The following is a 14,761-nucleotide window of genomic DNA, read 5'->3' as shown; positions in this document are numbered from 1 at the left end:
TTCTCTGGAACTCTGCATTCAGATGCTTATATCTTTCCTTTTCTCCTTTGCTTTTCACCTCTCTTCTTTTCACAGCTATTTGTAAGGCCTCCTCAGACAGCCATTTTGCTTTTTTGCATTTCTTTTCCATGGGGATGGTCTTGATCCCTGTCTCCTGTACAATGTCACAAACTCATTCCATAGTTCATCAGGCACTCTGTCTATCAGATCTAGGCCCTTAAATCTATTTCTCACTTCCACTGTATAATCATAAGGGATTTGATTTAGGTCATACCTGAATGGTCTAGTGGTTTTCCCTTCTTTCTTCAATTTAAGTCTGAATTTGGAAATAAGGAGTTCATGATCTGAGCCATAGTCATCTCCTGGTCTTGTTTTTGTTGACTGTATAGAGTTTCTCCATCTTTGACTGCAAAGAATAGAATCAATCTGATTTCGGTGTTGACCATCTGGTGATGTCCATGTGTAGAGTCTTCTCTTGTGTTGTTGGAAGAGGGTGTTTGCTATGACCAGTGCATTTTCTTGGCAAAACTCTATTAGTATGGCATCCGGTCCCATCACTTTATGGGAAATAGATGGGGAAACAGTGGAAACAGTGTCAGACTTTATTTTTCTGGGTTCCAAAATCACTGCAGATCGTGACTGTAGCCATGAAATTAAAAGACGCTTACTCCTTGGAAGAAAAGTTATGAACAACCTAGACAGCATATTCAAAAGCAGAGACATTACTTTGCCGACTAAGGTCCGTCTAGTCAAGGCTATGGTTTTTCCTGTGGTCATGTATGGATGTGAGAAGTTGGACTGTGAAGAAGGCTGAGCACTGAAGAATTGATGCTTTTGAACTGTGGTGTTGGAGAAGACTCTTGAGAGTCCCTTGGACTGCAGGGAGATCCAACCAGTCCGTTCTGAAGGAGATCAGCCCTGGGATTTCTTTGGAAGGAATGATGCTAAAGCTGAAACTCCAGTACTTTGGCCACCTCATGCGAAGAGTTGACTCATTGGAGAAGACTCTGATGCTGGGAGGGATTGGGGGTAGGAGGAGAAGGGGACGACCGAGGATGAGATGGCTGGATGGGCATCACTGACTCGATGGACGTGAGTCTGAGTGAACTCCGGGAGTTGGTGATGGACAGGGATGCTGCGGTTCATGGGGTCGCAAAGAGTCGGACACGACTGAGCGACTGGACTGAACTGAATCTTTCTTTATGAATTTATGAAAATATATGAATATAAACACAATAGAATTTTTAAAATTTAAATAGGATTGTACTACTCTTAAAGTGTCTTGAGGATCTTTGCATGTTAGTTGATGTGTATAGCAGCTCCATAAGATTTTGTAATATAAATGCTCCATAGTTAACTGATTTCCAGTTGATAAACACTGACTTTTTTCCTCATTTGGGCTATTACAAATATTGCTGCAGTTAGCATTCACACATCCAGATTTGCAGACACATGTATGAATATTTTGTATATTTTGTAAGATAGGTTACTAGAGATAAAATTGCCTTGTGAAAGAGTACATGCGTAAAAAAATTTGCAAATATTTTATCACATTCCCATTGAGATTCCTCAGTGCACCTTTGCATTTGTGATGATACTTGACAAAGGGCCCATCATGGATTCCTACACATACAGGTGGTTGCGATACAGGAAAGGAACTCAGAGCTTTGGGGAATTGACTATATAACACTAGTACTCTTGCCTGGAGAATCCCAGGGACAGAGGAGCCTGATGGGCTAGATTCCATAGGGCTGCACAGAGTCAGACACGACTGCAGTGCCTTAGCATGCACAGAGAAAGCAGAAATGGACCTGCTTTTTTTCCCTGGGGAAACACTGCTCCTCCCTCAGGTTTGCTTGCTGCACACAGTCCTGAGAAATGGCCTGGGAAAAAGCATCCAGGGCCTTACCCTCTTGGTACACCCCACAAGAGCATGTCAGTGTGCTCGGGAGCCTGAGCAGATTGTCCCTGCCAGCATAAGTGTTTTTTCTCTAGGTGCATCCAGTGCTATAAGCCAGAAACATATGAATTGTTTTTTCACCTTTTTCTTTATTCATTTCATCACCAAATCCTGTAAATCTTATCTCCTAAATATTTTTCAAGTAATTCTACTTCTTTCTCGACTGTCACCTCTCTAGGATGTTATCTTCTCCTTGTATTAATACTTTGCCTCTTGACGATTATTCTTTCATCCGTTCTTGCCCTCTTCCAACCTGTTCTCCCACACTCCAGCCAAGAGGGATCTTTTAAAAACACAGATATAGTCATGCCACCGGATTGACACAAAACATTTTAGTGGTTTTCTTTTGCTCTTAGCATATGTGTTGAAGTCTTTAACATTGCCAACAAGAATTTGCATTGTCTGGTAGTTTACATATGTTCATTTTTAGTGTGTAGGAATACAGTTGCAATTGAACTTGGTATATTGATTTTGTATTCTGTGACCTTGAACAGTCACTTGGTTTATTAGTGATTTTTTAAGAGATTCTTTGGGATATTCTGTATAGCTAATCAAGTTAGCTTTGAGCAGATACATTTTTATATCTTCTAATTCGTGTGATTTTTATCTTTTTCTTAACCTTGGTGTGCTATCACACTTTCAGTGTGATGTTGAATAGGAATGATGAGAGTGGACATCTTTGCCTTGTCTTGATGGCAGAAACAAGATAATAGGAACAAAATAGTAGTCCAGTTTTTCTCATTAAGGATGGCACTAGCGGTGTGTAGTTTTGTAGATGTCCTTAGCAGGTTGATGAAGTTTCCTTCTATCCCTAATGCTGAGCCTTTTTAAAAATAATGAATGGATACTGGATTTGGCCAGTGTATATATTTTTCTATATCTGTTGAGAAAAACCACCTATTTTTCTTTTTAGTTTGTTTTATAGTGAGTTATATTGATTAATTTTCAAAAGTCCTCTTTTAAAATTAAGCATCAGCTAATGAGTCTGTTTTTTTTCTTGACTTTATTCCCTCCCCAGCTAATAAGTCTTAATTTTTTTGACTACTGTTTATTAAGTCTCACCTGTTAATCTGTTTATTTAATATAGCTTTTCCCCATGGCTGTACTTCCATACAGCAGACTGTATGTTCTAATTATTTGTTTGTATATTTCGTCTTTCCCAGTGGACTGTAAGTTTCTAGAACACGGTCTAAAATCAGATAGGACTCTGTAAATATTTGTTGAATGAGGCTATCTGCTTTCATAATCTAGGAAGGAAGGAAGAGGTACACAAATAAAAGGTGATACACCTTAGAAGAACTATCAACACAATTCTTTGGGAGTTCAAGATAGGAGAGATTAAGTTCATGTAACAATTTCTTTTCCTTTTTCCTATCAGATATGAAAGAAGAAACATCTAGGAAACGTTTATTTAAAGATGCACAAAGTAAGAAGAATTCAATAAAAATGTGGTTTAGTCCTCGAAGTAAGAAAGTCAGATATACTGTGAGTAAACTTTCAGTGCAAACCCACCCTTCTGTGAAAAATGATGAAAATGCTCAGCAGACCTCCATGTATGAATTTGTCTCTATGACCCCTCCGGTGGAGGTTTCTGAGAGGCCTAAGAAGCCTTCCACAAAATCTAGAAAAAAACAGAAAAAGAAAACCTTAGCTGAAGTCAACCAAAAATGGAATTTAGAGGCAGAAAAGGAAGATGGTGACCTTGACTCCAAAGAGGAAAGTAAGGAAAAGCTGGTATCCTTCTGTAGCCAACCATCTGTGATTCCTAACCTGCAGATAAATGGTGAAATAGACTTATTAGCAAGTGGGTCCGTAACAGAATCTGAATGTTTCGGAAGCGTGGCTGAAGTCTTTTTACCATTGGCTGAGCATATAGAGTCTCCAGAAACTGAAAGCAAGAATGAAGTAGTGACTCCTGAAAAGACAGTCTCTGCAAACTGTCCTCCGTCCAAGAAATCTTTGCCATCAGGTTGTAATGGGCAGCGTGGGCATCACAACAGAATTTCCAGTCTTGTTTCTAAGAGATGCAGAAGCAGCAGTCGGAGCACTGGTGGAAACTCTGTTAAGCAAACAGTGCTCTCAGAAAACATGCCATTGCCTGCATGTTCTTCACCACCTTCAAACAAAAAAGCTGGGGACACATTAAGGAGGAGAAGCCATACTATATTGGATGAATCCATTAGCCTGTCACCAGGTACGCCGCCTTCTGCCCTGAACAGTCCAAGTTACAGACGAATGATGTGTAGTCCCTCAGCAACAAAGCTGTGGCCCGTTAGCCTTACAGCTGTGAAGAGAAATCATCGAGGAGAGACTTTGCTCCATATTGCTTCAATTAAGGTAGGATGCTTACTGTGAAATACAGCTTCACAATGAGACCCAGTATAAAATGTTTTCTTTGGAGTTTGTGAAAAATGACACGATTACTAGGCTAATTAACCTGACCATAAGTGGTACTTCCTGTGAACCGGGGAAGCAAGAATTGATAAGGACTTGAACCCTACCTCAGAGCAGGGTCCCTGGGCCAGAGGAGCATGACCTTGCTGGAGAAAACCAGCATTTCCATATTTCAGCTTCAACTTTGCCAAGTGCTTTTGTTTTTTTCTATTCCATAATGGTTTTGTTTGGGCTTCCCTCATAGCTCAGTTGGTAAAGAATCTGCCTGAAATGCAAGAGACCCTGCTTCGATTCCTGGGTCGGGAAGATCCCCTGGGGAAGGGAAAGGGTACCCACTCCAGTATTCTGGCCTGGAGAATTCCATGGACTGTGTAGTCCATGGGGTCACAAAGAGTTGGACATGACTGAGCAACTTTCACTTTCAATGGTTTGTTCAGTTTTTACCATTTTTTTTTAACCCATTCTTCTTATGCTTTATGGATATAGACACAACATTGCCAAGTTTACTGCTGGCAACATGTCTTTTACCCAGCTTCTGAGCTCAGGGCAGTTCGAGAAGGCATGAGCTTCTGTATGTTTGACCCTCCTAGCGGGCCTGTGCAGAGTCCGGGAGGTCTCACTGCATGGCCTGGGCATTCCTCCAGTGACTGGAAATTTGAGTGTCATGAATGACTCCTGTGGTTCACCGCAGAGGGACTTCTCTGGGCCCCACAGCCAGCCTATTCCTTTCAATAGCCCATTCTTTGAGTTATGTCTGTTTATTGCCTCTGTACCTCAGAAGTGGCAATATTTGTTTTTTGGAAGCTACCTCTTTTGCTGAGCATGAGGTGTACTTGCAGTGGTTACTCTTTGAAATTGACACAAGTGCTGGACATAGAGGGAGCGCTTAGTGACACAGCTTTATAGACTTTGGTTTGTGAATTCATGCAGGTATTATGAAACGATAATATAGGGAAGATTAGCACTGAATTAGGATAGCTTTTTTTTAATCGTACATTAAATTCACTGGGAAACTTAGGTCTTTTGCATGGGTAGAGAACTTTGGGAGGTCTGGAAAGAACCCCTTGAGACCCGTGAGCATGAAGGTGGTGAGCATCATAACATGTTTGGGAGGAACATGGAGTAGGCCGAGTCCAGATATATTCTTTCTGGTAGAAAGGGAAAAACACAAAAGTAAGTTTCTTCTAATGTTTTTCTTTTCTTCTAATACATGATGATTGTAGAATATTCTTTGTCTGGTTCCCCTGTAAGACGACTATTTTCTAGGCCGTCCATATACTTTGAACAACTTGAATTTTTGGACTTGGCTCTAGTTCCATTTCAGTCTGATTTTTGCAAGGTATGGTTTTAAAAAATCAGACTTTATTTTGTGTCTTCTTTATATATATATGTGTGTGTGTGTGTGTGTGTGTGTGTATGTTCATGTGTGTATTACAGTAGGTATAACAGTATTAACATTATAGTGTTATTAATGCTTTATAGATATAAGTAGTTAGTATAGTAATCAATGTCTTTTGTTCATTTTTCTAGCTAGTACATGAATGTAGATTGCTCTAGTTTCTACATTCTGCTTTCTGGGAATTATTTTCTGACCACTAGTTAAGCATCCACTTACTTTGGTAGAGAATTTTTCTTTCAATCATAAGAATCATATATCTTTATTAGTGGGGATCTCTAGGACCTAGAGTCCAGGCCGTGGTTTGTCAAACACTTTATTAAAGGAGAATAATAGTGAATATTTTCAGCTCTGTAGTAATATGGTCTTAACTATTCAACTCTATTTTAGTGCCAGAGTAGTCATAGACAATATTGTAAACCAATAAAGTTTTGTACACAAAATCGGGTGTCGAGCCTTCAGGCCATAGTTTATCGATGCTCAACATGGGCCGTGGAAAAAAGCCCAGGGGAATACTAAGGCAGGAAAATATGGTGGCATGATGCTGTCTTGGTGAATTTTCTCCATTGATAATGTTCAAGATTGCTTCAATGCAAGTTTTGTCAGATTGTCATTTTACTTAGAAATTGTAATGCCAGAACTAGAATTTTGATTCTCTCCAACTTATCAGATACTGTTTTGTCACTCACTGGCAGATTCTGATACAGTACCTTTAAGAAAAGTTAATTGATTGCTATTGTTTTTAAAATACCTATTTAACAGTAATGTTCTTTGAAAAATTTTTTATAAGTAGAATGTATGCTCCCATCTCAGCTTGATTTTAATAGTCAAAACAAATACTTGAAGAAAAATCAACAAATTTATCAGTATATTTATCTTTTTATAAATAGTATTCATTTCACTTACTATCTTGATTTTTTTGTTTGCAACCCAGAATGAATAATCCGTTTGTACTTGAAAACCGATTGCTGCGGTACTGCTGTCTTGTTTATGCTTTCTATCCACCTACTTCAGAAAAGGATTTGAGGTGACTCTAAAGTTAAAATTGCAGTTGACCCTTGAACAAGGCAGAGGTTAGGAGGGCTGACCTCCACACAGTCAAAATCCACGCATAACTTTGGATTCTTTAAAAAGTTAATAGCCATCTATTGACTAGAAGCCCTTACTGGTAATATAAACAGTCAATGAATACATATTTTCTATAAGTATTATATACTATAATCTTACAATAAAGGAAGCTAGAAGTGAAAGTTGCTCAGTCATGTCTGATTCTTTGTGACCCCGTGGTACCATGTAGTCCATGGAATTCTCCAGGCCAGAATACTGGAGTGGTTAGCCATTCCCTTCTCCAGGGCATCTTCCCAACCTAGGGATCAAACCCAGGTCTCCCGCATTGCAGGTGGATTCTTTACCAACTGAACCACAAGAGAATCCCAAGGAAGCTAGAGATAAGTGTTAATTAAGAAAATCATAAGGAAAACATTTATGATACTGTGCTGCTTTTATACAATACAAAAGAACATTAGTTTATGTTATAGTCAGTCAGTACATACATCAGTGTTGTCTTGTACGATATAAAATAGTGTACTTGGTATATGGAATACTAACACTAGACATCAAAAATGAGATATTGTGAAAAAGAAATTCATATTTATTAACAGGTATAATGATTCATGCATTGATAGTGAAGCAGCAATGTGATTGCTTTATGGTAGACTAGTGTAATTGATACAGTTGCATCACTGTAGCCCAGCCTATACTCTGTAAGTGAATCATAAGATTTTTATGGCCCACAGTGTCATACTCTTAATACACTATTGGAAATATTGTTACATTTTTTAAAAAATGACTTACCTGTGATGATAGACTGATGTGCAGTTTCTCCATTTGCAAGAGAGAGGCATGCTGTACAGAGAGGCATCTTGAATGGTAGTGTAGTTCTTTGAGAGCAAAATTATAAAAGAGTAAGAATACTAATGCATTATTAATTTAATTTAAATGCCAGCATAGATCAGGGTAAGGATCAACTGTTATCTACATATATTTTATGCATTCATGACATACCTAACTTTTCTTTATTCTTTTCGACAGTTCTGTGCTACCTGGTGTGTCTGCAAGTTGTTTCAAAATGTCACAAACTTTGAAAATTTTCCCAGTATATTTATTGAAAAAAATGTGTGTTTAAGTGGACCCATGCAGTTCAAATCTGTGTTATTTAAGGGTCAGCTATACTATAACGTGGGACAAAGCGCAGGGAAAAGGAAGGAGTGACAGCAGCCGCGTGATGAAAACGGATCTGATGGCATTGGAGGTCGACAGAACAGATGCAGTGTTTTGCTGTCAGAGACAGATTTTGTTGTCGTTGTTATTTTCTCGAGAAACATCTTGTAAACATGCAGTACCCACATTCTTGTTTCCCCCAGATGCTAAGAGTGCACCGTTGCACGGTGTACACCTGGTGGATGTGCTGAGGTCTGAGAATCCCATAGGAGTTCTACTCTTCTGTTGGGCTGGTTAGCATCCCTTGCTACAGTGATGGCTTTATAGAAGGACCTTTGAGCTTGGCCACATCATTACTAAAATTCTTTAATATCTTGCCCCATACCTACTTTGGGCATCTTTGTTGGCCGTAGCTATCACCCTAGTGGAAGTTACTTGTGTTTTCTTGCCCTAGCCACTTGAAATAGCTTCCTGTTGCTGTCATAACTAGTAACCACAAATTTAGTGAGTTAAACAAGCAAATTAGTTTTCTTACAGCTTTCTGGGTCAGAGTCTGGTGTGAGTCTCACCAGATTATAATCAGTTCATCGGCTGTGTTATTTTCTGGAGGCATTAAGAGAGAACCCATTTCCTTGCTTATCTGGTTTATTTGCAGGAACTGTATACTTCCTTGTGGTTATAGTGCTGAGATCCTGTTTTCTTGCTGGCTCATAGCTAAGAGCTGTTCTCAGGTTCTAGAGACTCATATTCCTGGGTATGTGACCCTTTTCCTTTGTCTTCAAGTTGGCAACAACAGTACTTAATTGCTAAAAGGAGAAACGTTAGGTACCTGGTTAATTCATTTATGTGTAAAAACTTAACCGTTTTGGGTGTTGCTGTGTGTAAGTACTCAGTCATGTCTGACTCTTTGTGACCCCATGGACATTAGCCCACCAGGCTTCTCTGTCCATGGGATTCTCCAGGCAAAAATACTGGAGTGGTTTGCCATTTCGTACTCCAGGGAACTTTTCCGACCCAGTTATTGAACCCACATCTCTTGAATCTATCACGATGGCAGGCAGTTTCTTTACAACAAGTGCCACTTTGGGTAGGTATTATTATTGTTGTACTTTACTGTCCTGTATTATTTTTATACAGATATTTATTCTAAAGCGCTTACCTTTATAAGGAAAAAGTTTTGTTTGTGTGTGAGTGTGTTTGTTTTTGAAAAGTTAATTTATGTTGATGCCATATGCATGAATACGTGAAGAATATTTCCTTTGAATGAAAGGTTAGCAATAAGAAGATTCAGTGTGACACATGTTCCCTTTAAGGTATTATTTGAAAACATCAAGTCTGTTTAAAAATTTTTATAAGCCTTGGTAAATACTGTTTCCTCTGATTTTTCCTCCTTCTGTGGTTTAAGAGAATCTCAATTCTTGTAAGTTGTAAGAAGCCTAGAAGTTCTTATTACTCAGAAAATATTCTGTTTGAGAGTATTTCTGTTTTAAAGTAATTCCAAGAAATCGGAAGCCGAAGTGAATTTATTTCCTGGAAACTATATATTGGTCCAAGCTTACCCTGTTACTGTGGATGCTATCAAATTATCATAATTTTATTTATGCGCATGACATTACATCTACATAAAGGAGAAGGAGAAAATATGACAGACTTTTCAGAATTAGGGAGGAAAAAACAGATTGAGTATGAAAAAGAAGCAATCTGCAAATCAGCTATACATTTCAGGGTTCAGTTCAGTTGCTCAGTCGTGTCCGACTCTTTGCGACCCCATGAACCACAGCATGCCAGGCCTCCCTGTCCATCACCAACTTTCGGAGTTTACCCAAACTCATGTCCATTTAGTTGGTGATGCCATCCAACCATCTCATTTTCTGTTGTCCCCTTCTCCTCCTGCCCTCAATCTTTCCCAGCATCGGGGTCTTTTCAGGTGAGTCAGCTGTTTGCATCAGTTGGCCAAAGTGTTGGAGTTTCAGCTTCAACATCAGTCCTTCAATGAACACCCAGGACTGATTCCTTTAGGATAGCCTGCTCGGATCTCCTTGTAGTCCAAAAGACTCTCAAGAGTCTTCTCCAACACCACAGTTCAAAAGCATCAATTCTTCGGCGCTCAGCCTTCTTAATAGTCCAACTCTCACATCCATACATGACCACTGGAAAAACCATAGCCTTGACTAGATGGACCTTTGCTGACAAAGTAATGTCTCTGCTTTTTAATATGCTGTCTAGGTTGGTCATAACTTTCCTTCTTAGGAGTAAGCGTCTTTTAATTTCATGGCTGCAGTCACCATCTGCAGTGATTTTGGAGCCCCTCAAAATAAAGTCAGCCACTGTTCCCATTGTTTCCCCATCTATTTCACATGAAGTGATGAGACTGGATGCCATGATCTTAGTTTTCTGAATGTTGAGCTTTAAGCCAACTTTTTCACTTTCCTTTTTCACTTTCATCAAGAGGCTCTTTAGTTCTTCTTAACTTTCTGCCATAAAGGGGTGTGTCATCTACATATCTGAGGTTATTGATATTTCTCCTGGCAGTCTTGATTTGATTACAGCTTGTGCTTCCTCCAGCCCAGTGTTTCTCATGATGTTCTCTGCATATAATTGAAATAAGCAGGGTGACAATATACAGCCTTGACATACTCCTTTTCCTATTTGGAACCAATCTATTGTTCCATGTCTGGTTCTAACTGTCACTTCCTGACCTGCATACAGGTTCCTCAAGAGGCAGGTCAGGTGGTCTGGTATTCCCATCTCTTTCAGAATTTTTCACAGTTTATTGTGATCCACACAGTCAAACACTTTGGCATAGTCAATAAAGTGGAAATAGATGTTTTTCTCTCTTGCTTTCTTGATGATCCAGTGGATGTTGGCAATTTGATCTCTGGTTGCTCTACCTTTTCTAAAACCAGCTTGAACATCTGGAAGTTCATGGTTCATGTATTGCCTAAGCCTGGCTTGGAGAATTTTGAGTATTTCTTTACAAGTGTGTGAGATGAGAGCAATTGTGCAGTAGTTTGAGCATTCTTTTGCATTGCCTTTCTTTGGGATTAGAATGAAAACTGACCTTTTGCAGTCCTGTGGCCACTGCTGAGTTTTCCAAATTTGCTGGCATATTCACAGCACTTTCACAGCATCATCTTTTAGGATTTGAAACAGCTCAACTGGAATTCCGTCACTGCCACTAACTTTGTTTGTACATTTCAGGGTAGTCTAGGGGTAAAATGTTAACATAAGACACCTTTGATAATATGAAGAGGTGACTTGAAAGAAAACTGCCACCAGCTAGCAACTTTAAGAGATTCTCCTTTTAGTTTCCAAATTGTCGCTCTAATTGTCTATGTGACTTCCATATGACTCTTTGTTCCACAGTTGTGTTTGTATTATTTTACAGGCTTCTTTAATATGTTTTTGTGACTGCTGTGTAGAATTAGACTGAGGATATTTTTGAGAAGGTTTTTGTGTATTTTTTGTGTATACTTTGATTTTGAAGATTGGGAATGTGTATGGTTCTGGCAGTTCATCTGCCTCTGTATTCATGGGATTGTTTTAAAAAATAAAATTTGTATCTTGACAGATGTTCCTGAGCTCATTTGGAACTGACTTAAACATAGTGCAACAGTAGCTAAATGTACGCTAACTTGCACCACAGGTGTAGAATTGCTCCTCTGAGGAACTGTGGGAAAAATTTTTTTTATTGGATGTGGTGCAACTGATTTGAAACATGTGGAGTGCTTGCTTTTTAGACCCATTGAGTATTTAAGGTATTTTTGGTAATCTAGGAATTTGAGAATATATATTGCATGAAGATTTGTTTTTTTTGTATTTTCGAAAACTGAGTAAGCTACCAGCTTAGATTTGCTGTATTTGCGAGGTAGTCTGAAACAGCCCAGTAAAAGCAAATGTTACTGTCTTGAGGGGATTTAGTGACTTCTACGTTTTCCAACCATTACAGAATAGCTTATTTCATAGAGTTGGGGCTGCTTATTGTAGGAGAGAGATTTCCTTCTCCCCGAAGAAGCTCTTCTCAAAACACAACATTGGTGTATGTAATTTTTATCACATGTAACTTTTATTTATTCAGCATTTCAGAGTAAGCTGTCTTTTTTTTTTTTTTTTTTTTTTTGGAGAAAATAAGCCTTTCCTTTGCCTGAAAAATAACTTTGAGAAAATAAGGTGAATAGGATCACTCACACTCACCTAGAGTCAGACATCCTGGAATGTGAAGTCAAGTGGGCCTTAGGAAGCATCACTACGAACAAAGCTAGTGGAGGTGATGGAATTCCAGTTGGGCTATTTTAAATCCCAAAAGACGATGCTGTAAAAGTGCTGCACTCAATATGCCAGCAAATTTGGAAAACTCAGCAGTGGCCACAGGACTGGAAAAGGTCAGTTTTCATTCCAGTCCCAAAGAAAAGCAATGCCAAAGAATGCTCAAACTACCACACAATTGCCGTCATCTCACACACTAGTAAAGTAATGCTCAAAATTCTCCAAGCCAGGCTTCAGCAATACGTGAACCATGAACTTCCTGATGTTCAAGCTGGTTTTAGAAAAGGCAGAGGAACCAGAGATCAAATTGCCAACATGTGCTGCATCATCGAAAAAGCAAGAGAGTTTCAGAAAAACATCTATTTCTGCCTTATTGACTATGCCAAAGGGTTTGACTGTGGATCACAATAAACTGGAAAATTCTGAACAAGATGGGAATACTAGACCACCTGCTCTGCCTCTTGAGGAACCTGTATGCAAGTCAGGAAGCAACAGTTAGAGCTGGACATGGAACAACAGACTGGTTCCAAATAGGAAAAGGAGTACATCAAGGCTGTATATTGTCACCCTGTTTGTATAACTTCTATGCAGAGTACATCATGAGAAACACTGGGCTGGAGGAAGCACAAGCTGTAATCAAGATTGCTGGGAGAAATATCAATAACCTCAGATATGCAGATGACACCACCCTTATGGCAGAAAGTTAAGAAGAACTAAAGAGCCTCTTGATGAAAGTGAAAGAGGAGAGTGAAAAAGTTGGCTTAAAGCTCAGCATTCAGAAAACTACAATCATGGCATCTGCTCCCATCACTTCATGGCAAATAGATGGGGAAACAATAGCTGACTTTATTTTTGGGGGGCTCCAAAATCACAGCAGATGGTGATTGCAGCCATGAACTTAAGAGATGCTTACTCCTTGGAAGGAAAATTATGACCAACCTAGACAGCATATTAAAAAGCAGAGACATTACTTTGTCAACAAAGGTCCGTCTAGTCAAGGTTATGGTTTTTCCAGCGGTCATGTATGGATATGAGAGTTGGACTATAAAGAAAGGTTAGCGCCGAAGAATTCATGCTTTTGAACTGTGGTGTTGGAGGAGACTCTTGAGAGTCCCTTGGATGGCAAGGAGATCTAATCAGTCCATCCTAAAGGAGATTAGTCTTGGGCGTTCATTGGAAGGACTGATGTTGAAGCTGAAACTCCAGTTCTTTGGCCACCTGATGCGAAGAGCTGACTCATTTGAAAAGATCCTCATGCTGCGAAAGTTTGAAGGCAGGAGGAGAAGGGGACAACAAAGAATGAGACAGTTGGATGGCATCACCGACTCAATGGATATCTGTTTGGGTGGACTCCGGGAGTTGGTGATGGACAGGGAAGCCTAGCGTGCCGCAGTTCATAGGGTCGCAAAGAGTCGGACCCGACTGAGCCACTGAACTGAACTGAAACTAAATTGGTGTTTTGAGGATAAGTTGATTAACTACCAGTAAGACTCCAGTTTTGGGTTTAACATTGGCTTCACCAAGATGTCCTCTTGGCTTTAATTTTGTTTTAAATGATAATAAGAAACCATTTTCTTATATGCTCAAAAAGGATGTTTTTCACAAATGAAATGGTGACTTTAAAAACTTCATTATGATCAGATGAACTTTGGCTACTGTCCTTGGTATTTTGACATGAATTTTGATACAGGTTGCTAATATCAGAGATATTGGAGTCTGTTCAGAGATGGACTACATGAGTTTGAGTTGGTATCTCAGAACAATCCATGAATGAGTAACTTATTATTTATTGACTCATGAGCAATGGGTATAGAACAGGTTTAAATTGTATCTTGAAGAAGACAGAAATCTTAAAGAAGAAATACAAAATCGTGAGTTTTTTTTTCTTTCCTTTACAATTTTTAATTTTACTTTCTCATTGTTCTACTAGGGTGACATCCCTTCTGTTGAATACCTCTTACAAAGTGGAAGCGACCCCAATGTTAAAGACCATGCTGGATGGACACCAATGGTAGTTTTCTTCTTGTTTGTTTTTTATTATCTTTCTGTTTATGGTTTATAGTTACCATAGTTATGTAGGTTTCTATATATCCCCCCTCCCATATATATAGTCTCTTTTTAATCTGAAGAACTCATATTTTAAATAAATAAGGGTAAATGTCATGTTTCATCGAGCTTTTCAGTTGTGCCAGGTGAAAAATTGCCTACCTTTTGACTGACTGCTTCTAGATTTAAGAGTCTGGTTCCACTGTATTGCTGAATTTACCACATGTATGGAAAGCTAACTGCTACAACAGACATTAGGCTCTGTTCTGCAGCACTGCATGTCATTGGAACCACAATTTTCGGGAAAAAGAAGTCAAGAACTGGGTATAGGAATGTAGCACAAGGCAATGGTTGTTACTGAGGATCTGTCTTGGCCTCAGTTATAGCCTGTCCCATTACAGACACACAGAGGTAGTAGAAATCTTTGCTCACATTAAATAATTTTTAAAGTCTTTGCTTTTTATTGCTAAAAATACAAT

General features: G+C 39.0%; 1 protein-coding gene across 3 annotated transcripts in view; it reads left to right on the top strand.

Moving 5' to 3' along the window:
• BARD1 (BRCA1 associated RING domain 1) overlaps window positions 1-14,761 on the top strand; it is an 88,994-nt gene that overhangs the window by 30,242 nt on the left and 43,991 nt on the right. For all 3 annotated transcript variants that reach the window (XR_011254674.1, XM_069578279.1, XM_069578280.1), the window contains exons 4-5: window positions 3,339-4,297; window positions 14,167-14,247. Coding sequence is in view for 2 of the 3 variants with exons in the window: in XM_069578279.1 (XP_069434380.1) it covers window positions 3,339-4,297; window positions 14,167-14,247 (1,040 nt within the window). In the remaining variant the exon portion in view is untranslated. The remainder of the gene's footprint in view (window positions 1-3,338; window positions 4,298-14,166; window positions 14,248-14,761) is intronic.

This window comes from Ovis canadensis, chromosome 2, assembly GCF_042477335.2.
Source record: "Ovis canadensis isolate MfBH-ARS-UI-01 breed Bighorn chromosome 2, ARS-UI_OviCan_v2, whole genome shotgun sequence".
NCBI lineage: Eukaryota > Metazoa > Chordata > Mammalia > Artiodactyla > Bovidae > Ovis > Ovis canadensis.
Note: the sequence above shows the minus strand (reverse complement) of the source record. Positions and strands in the feature narration are given on the sequence as shown.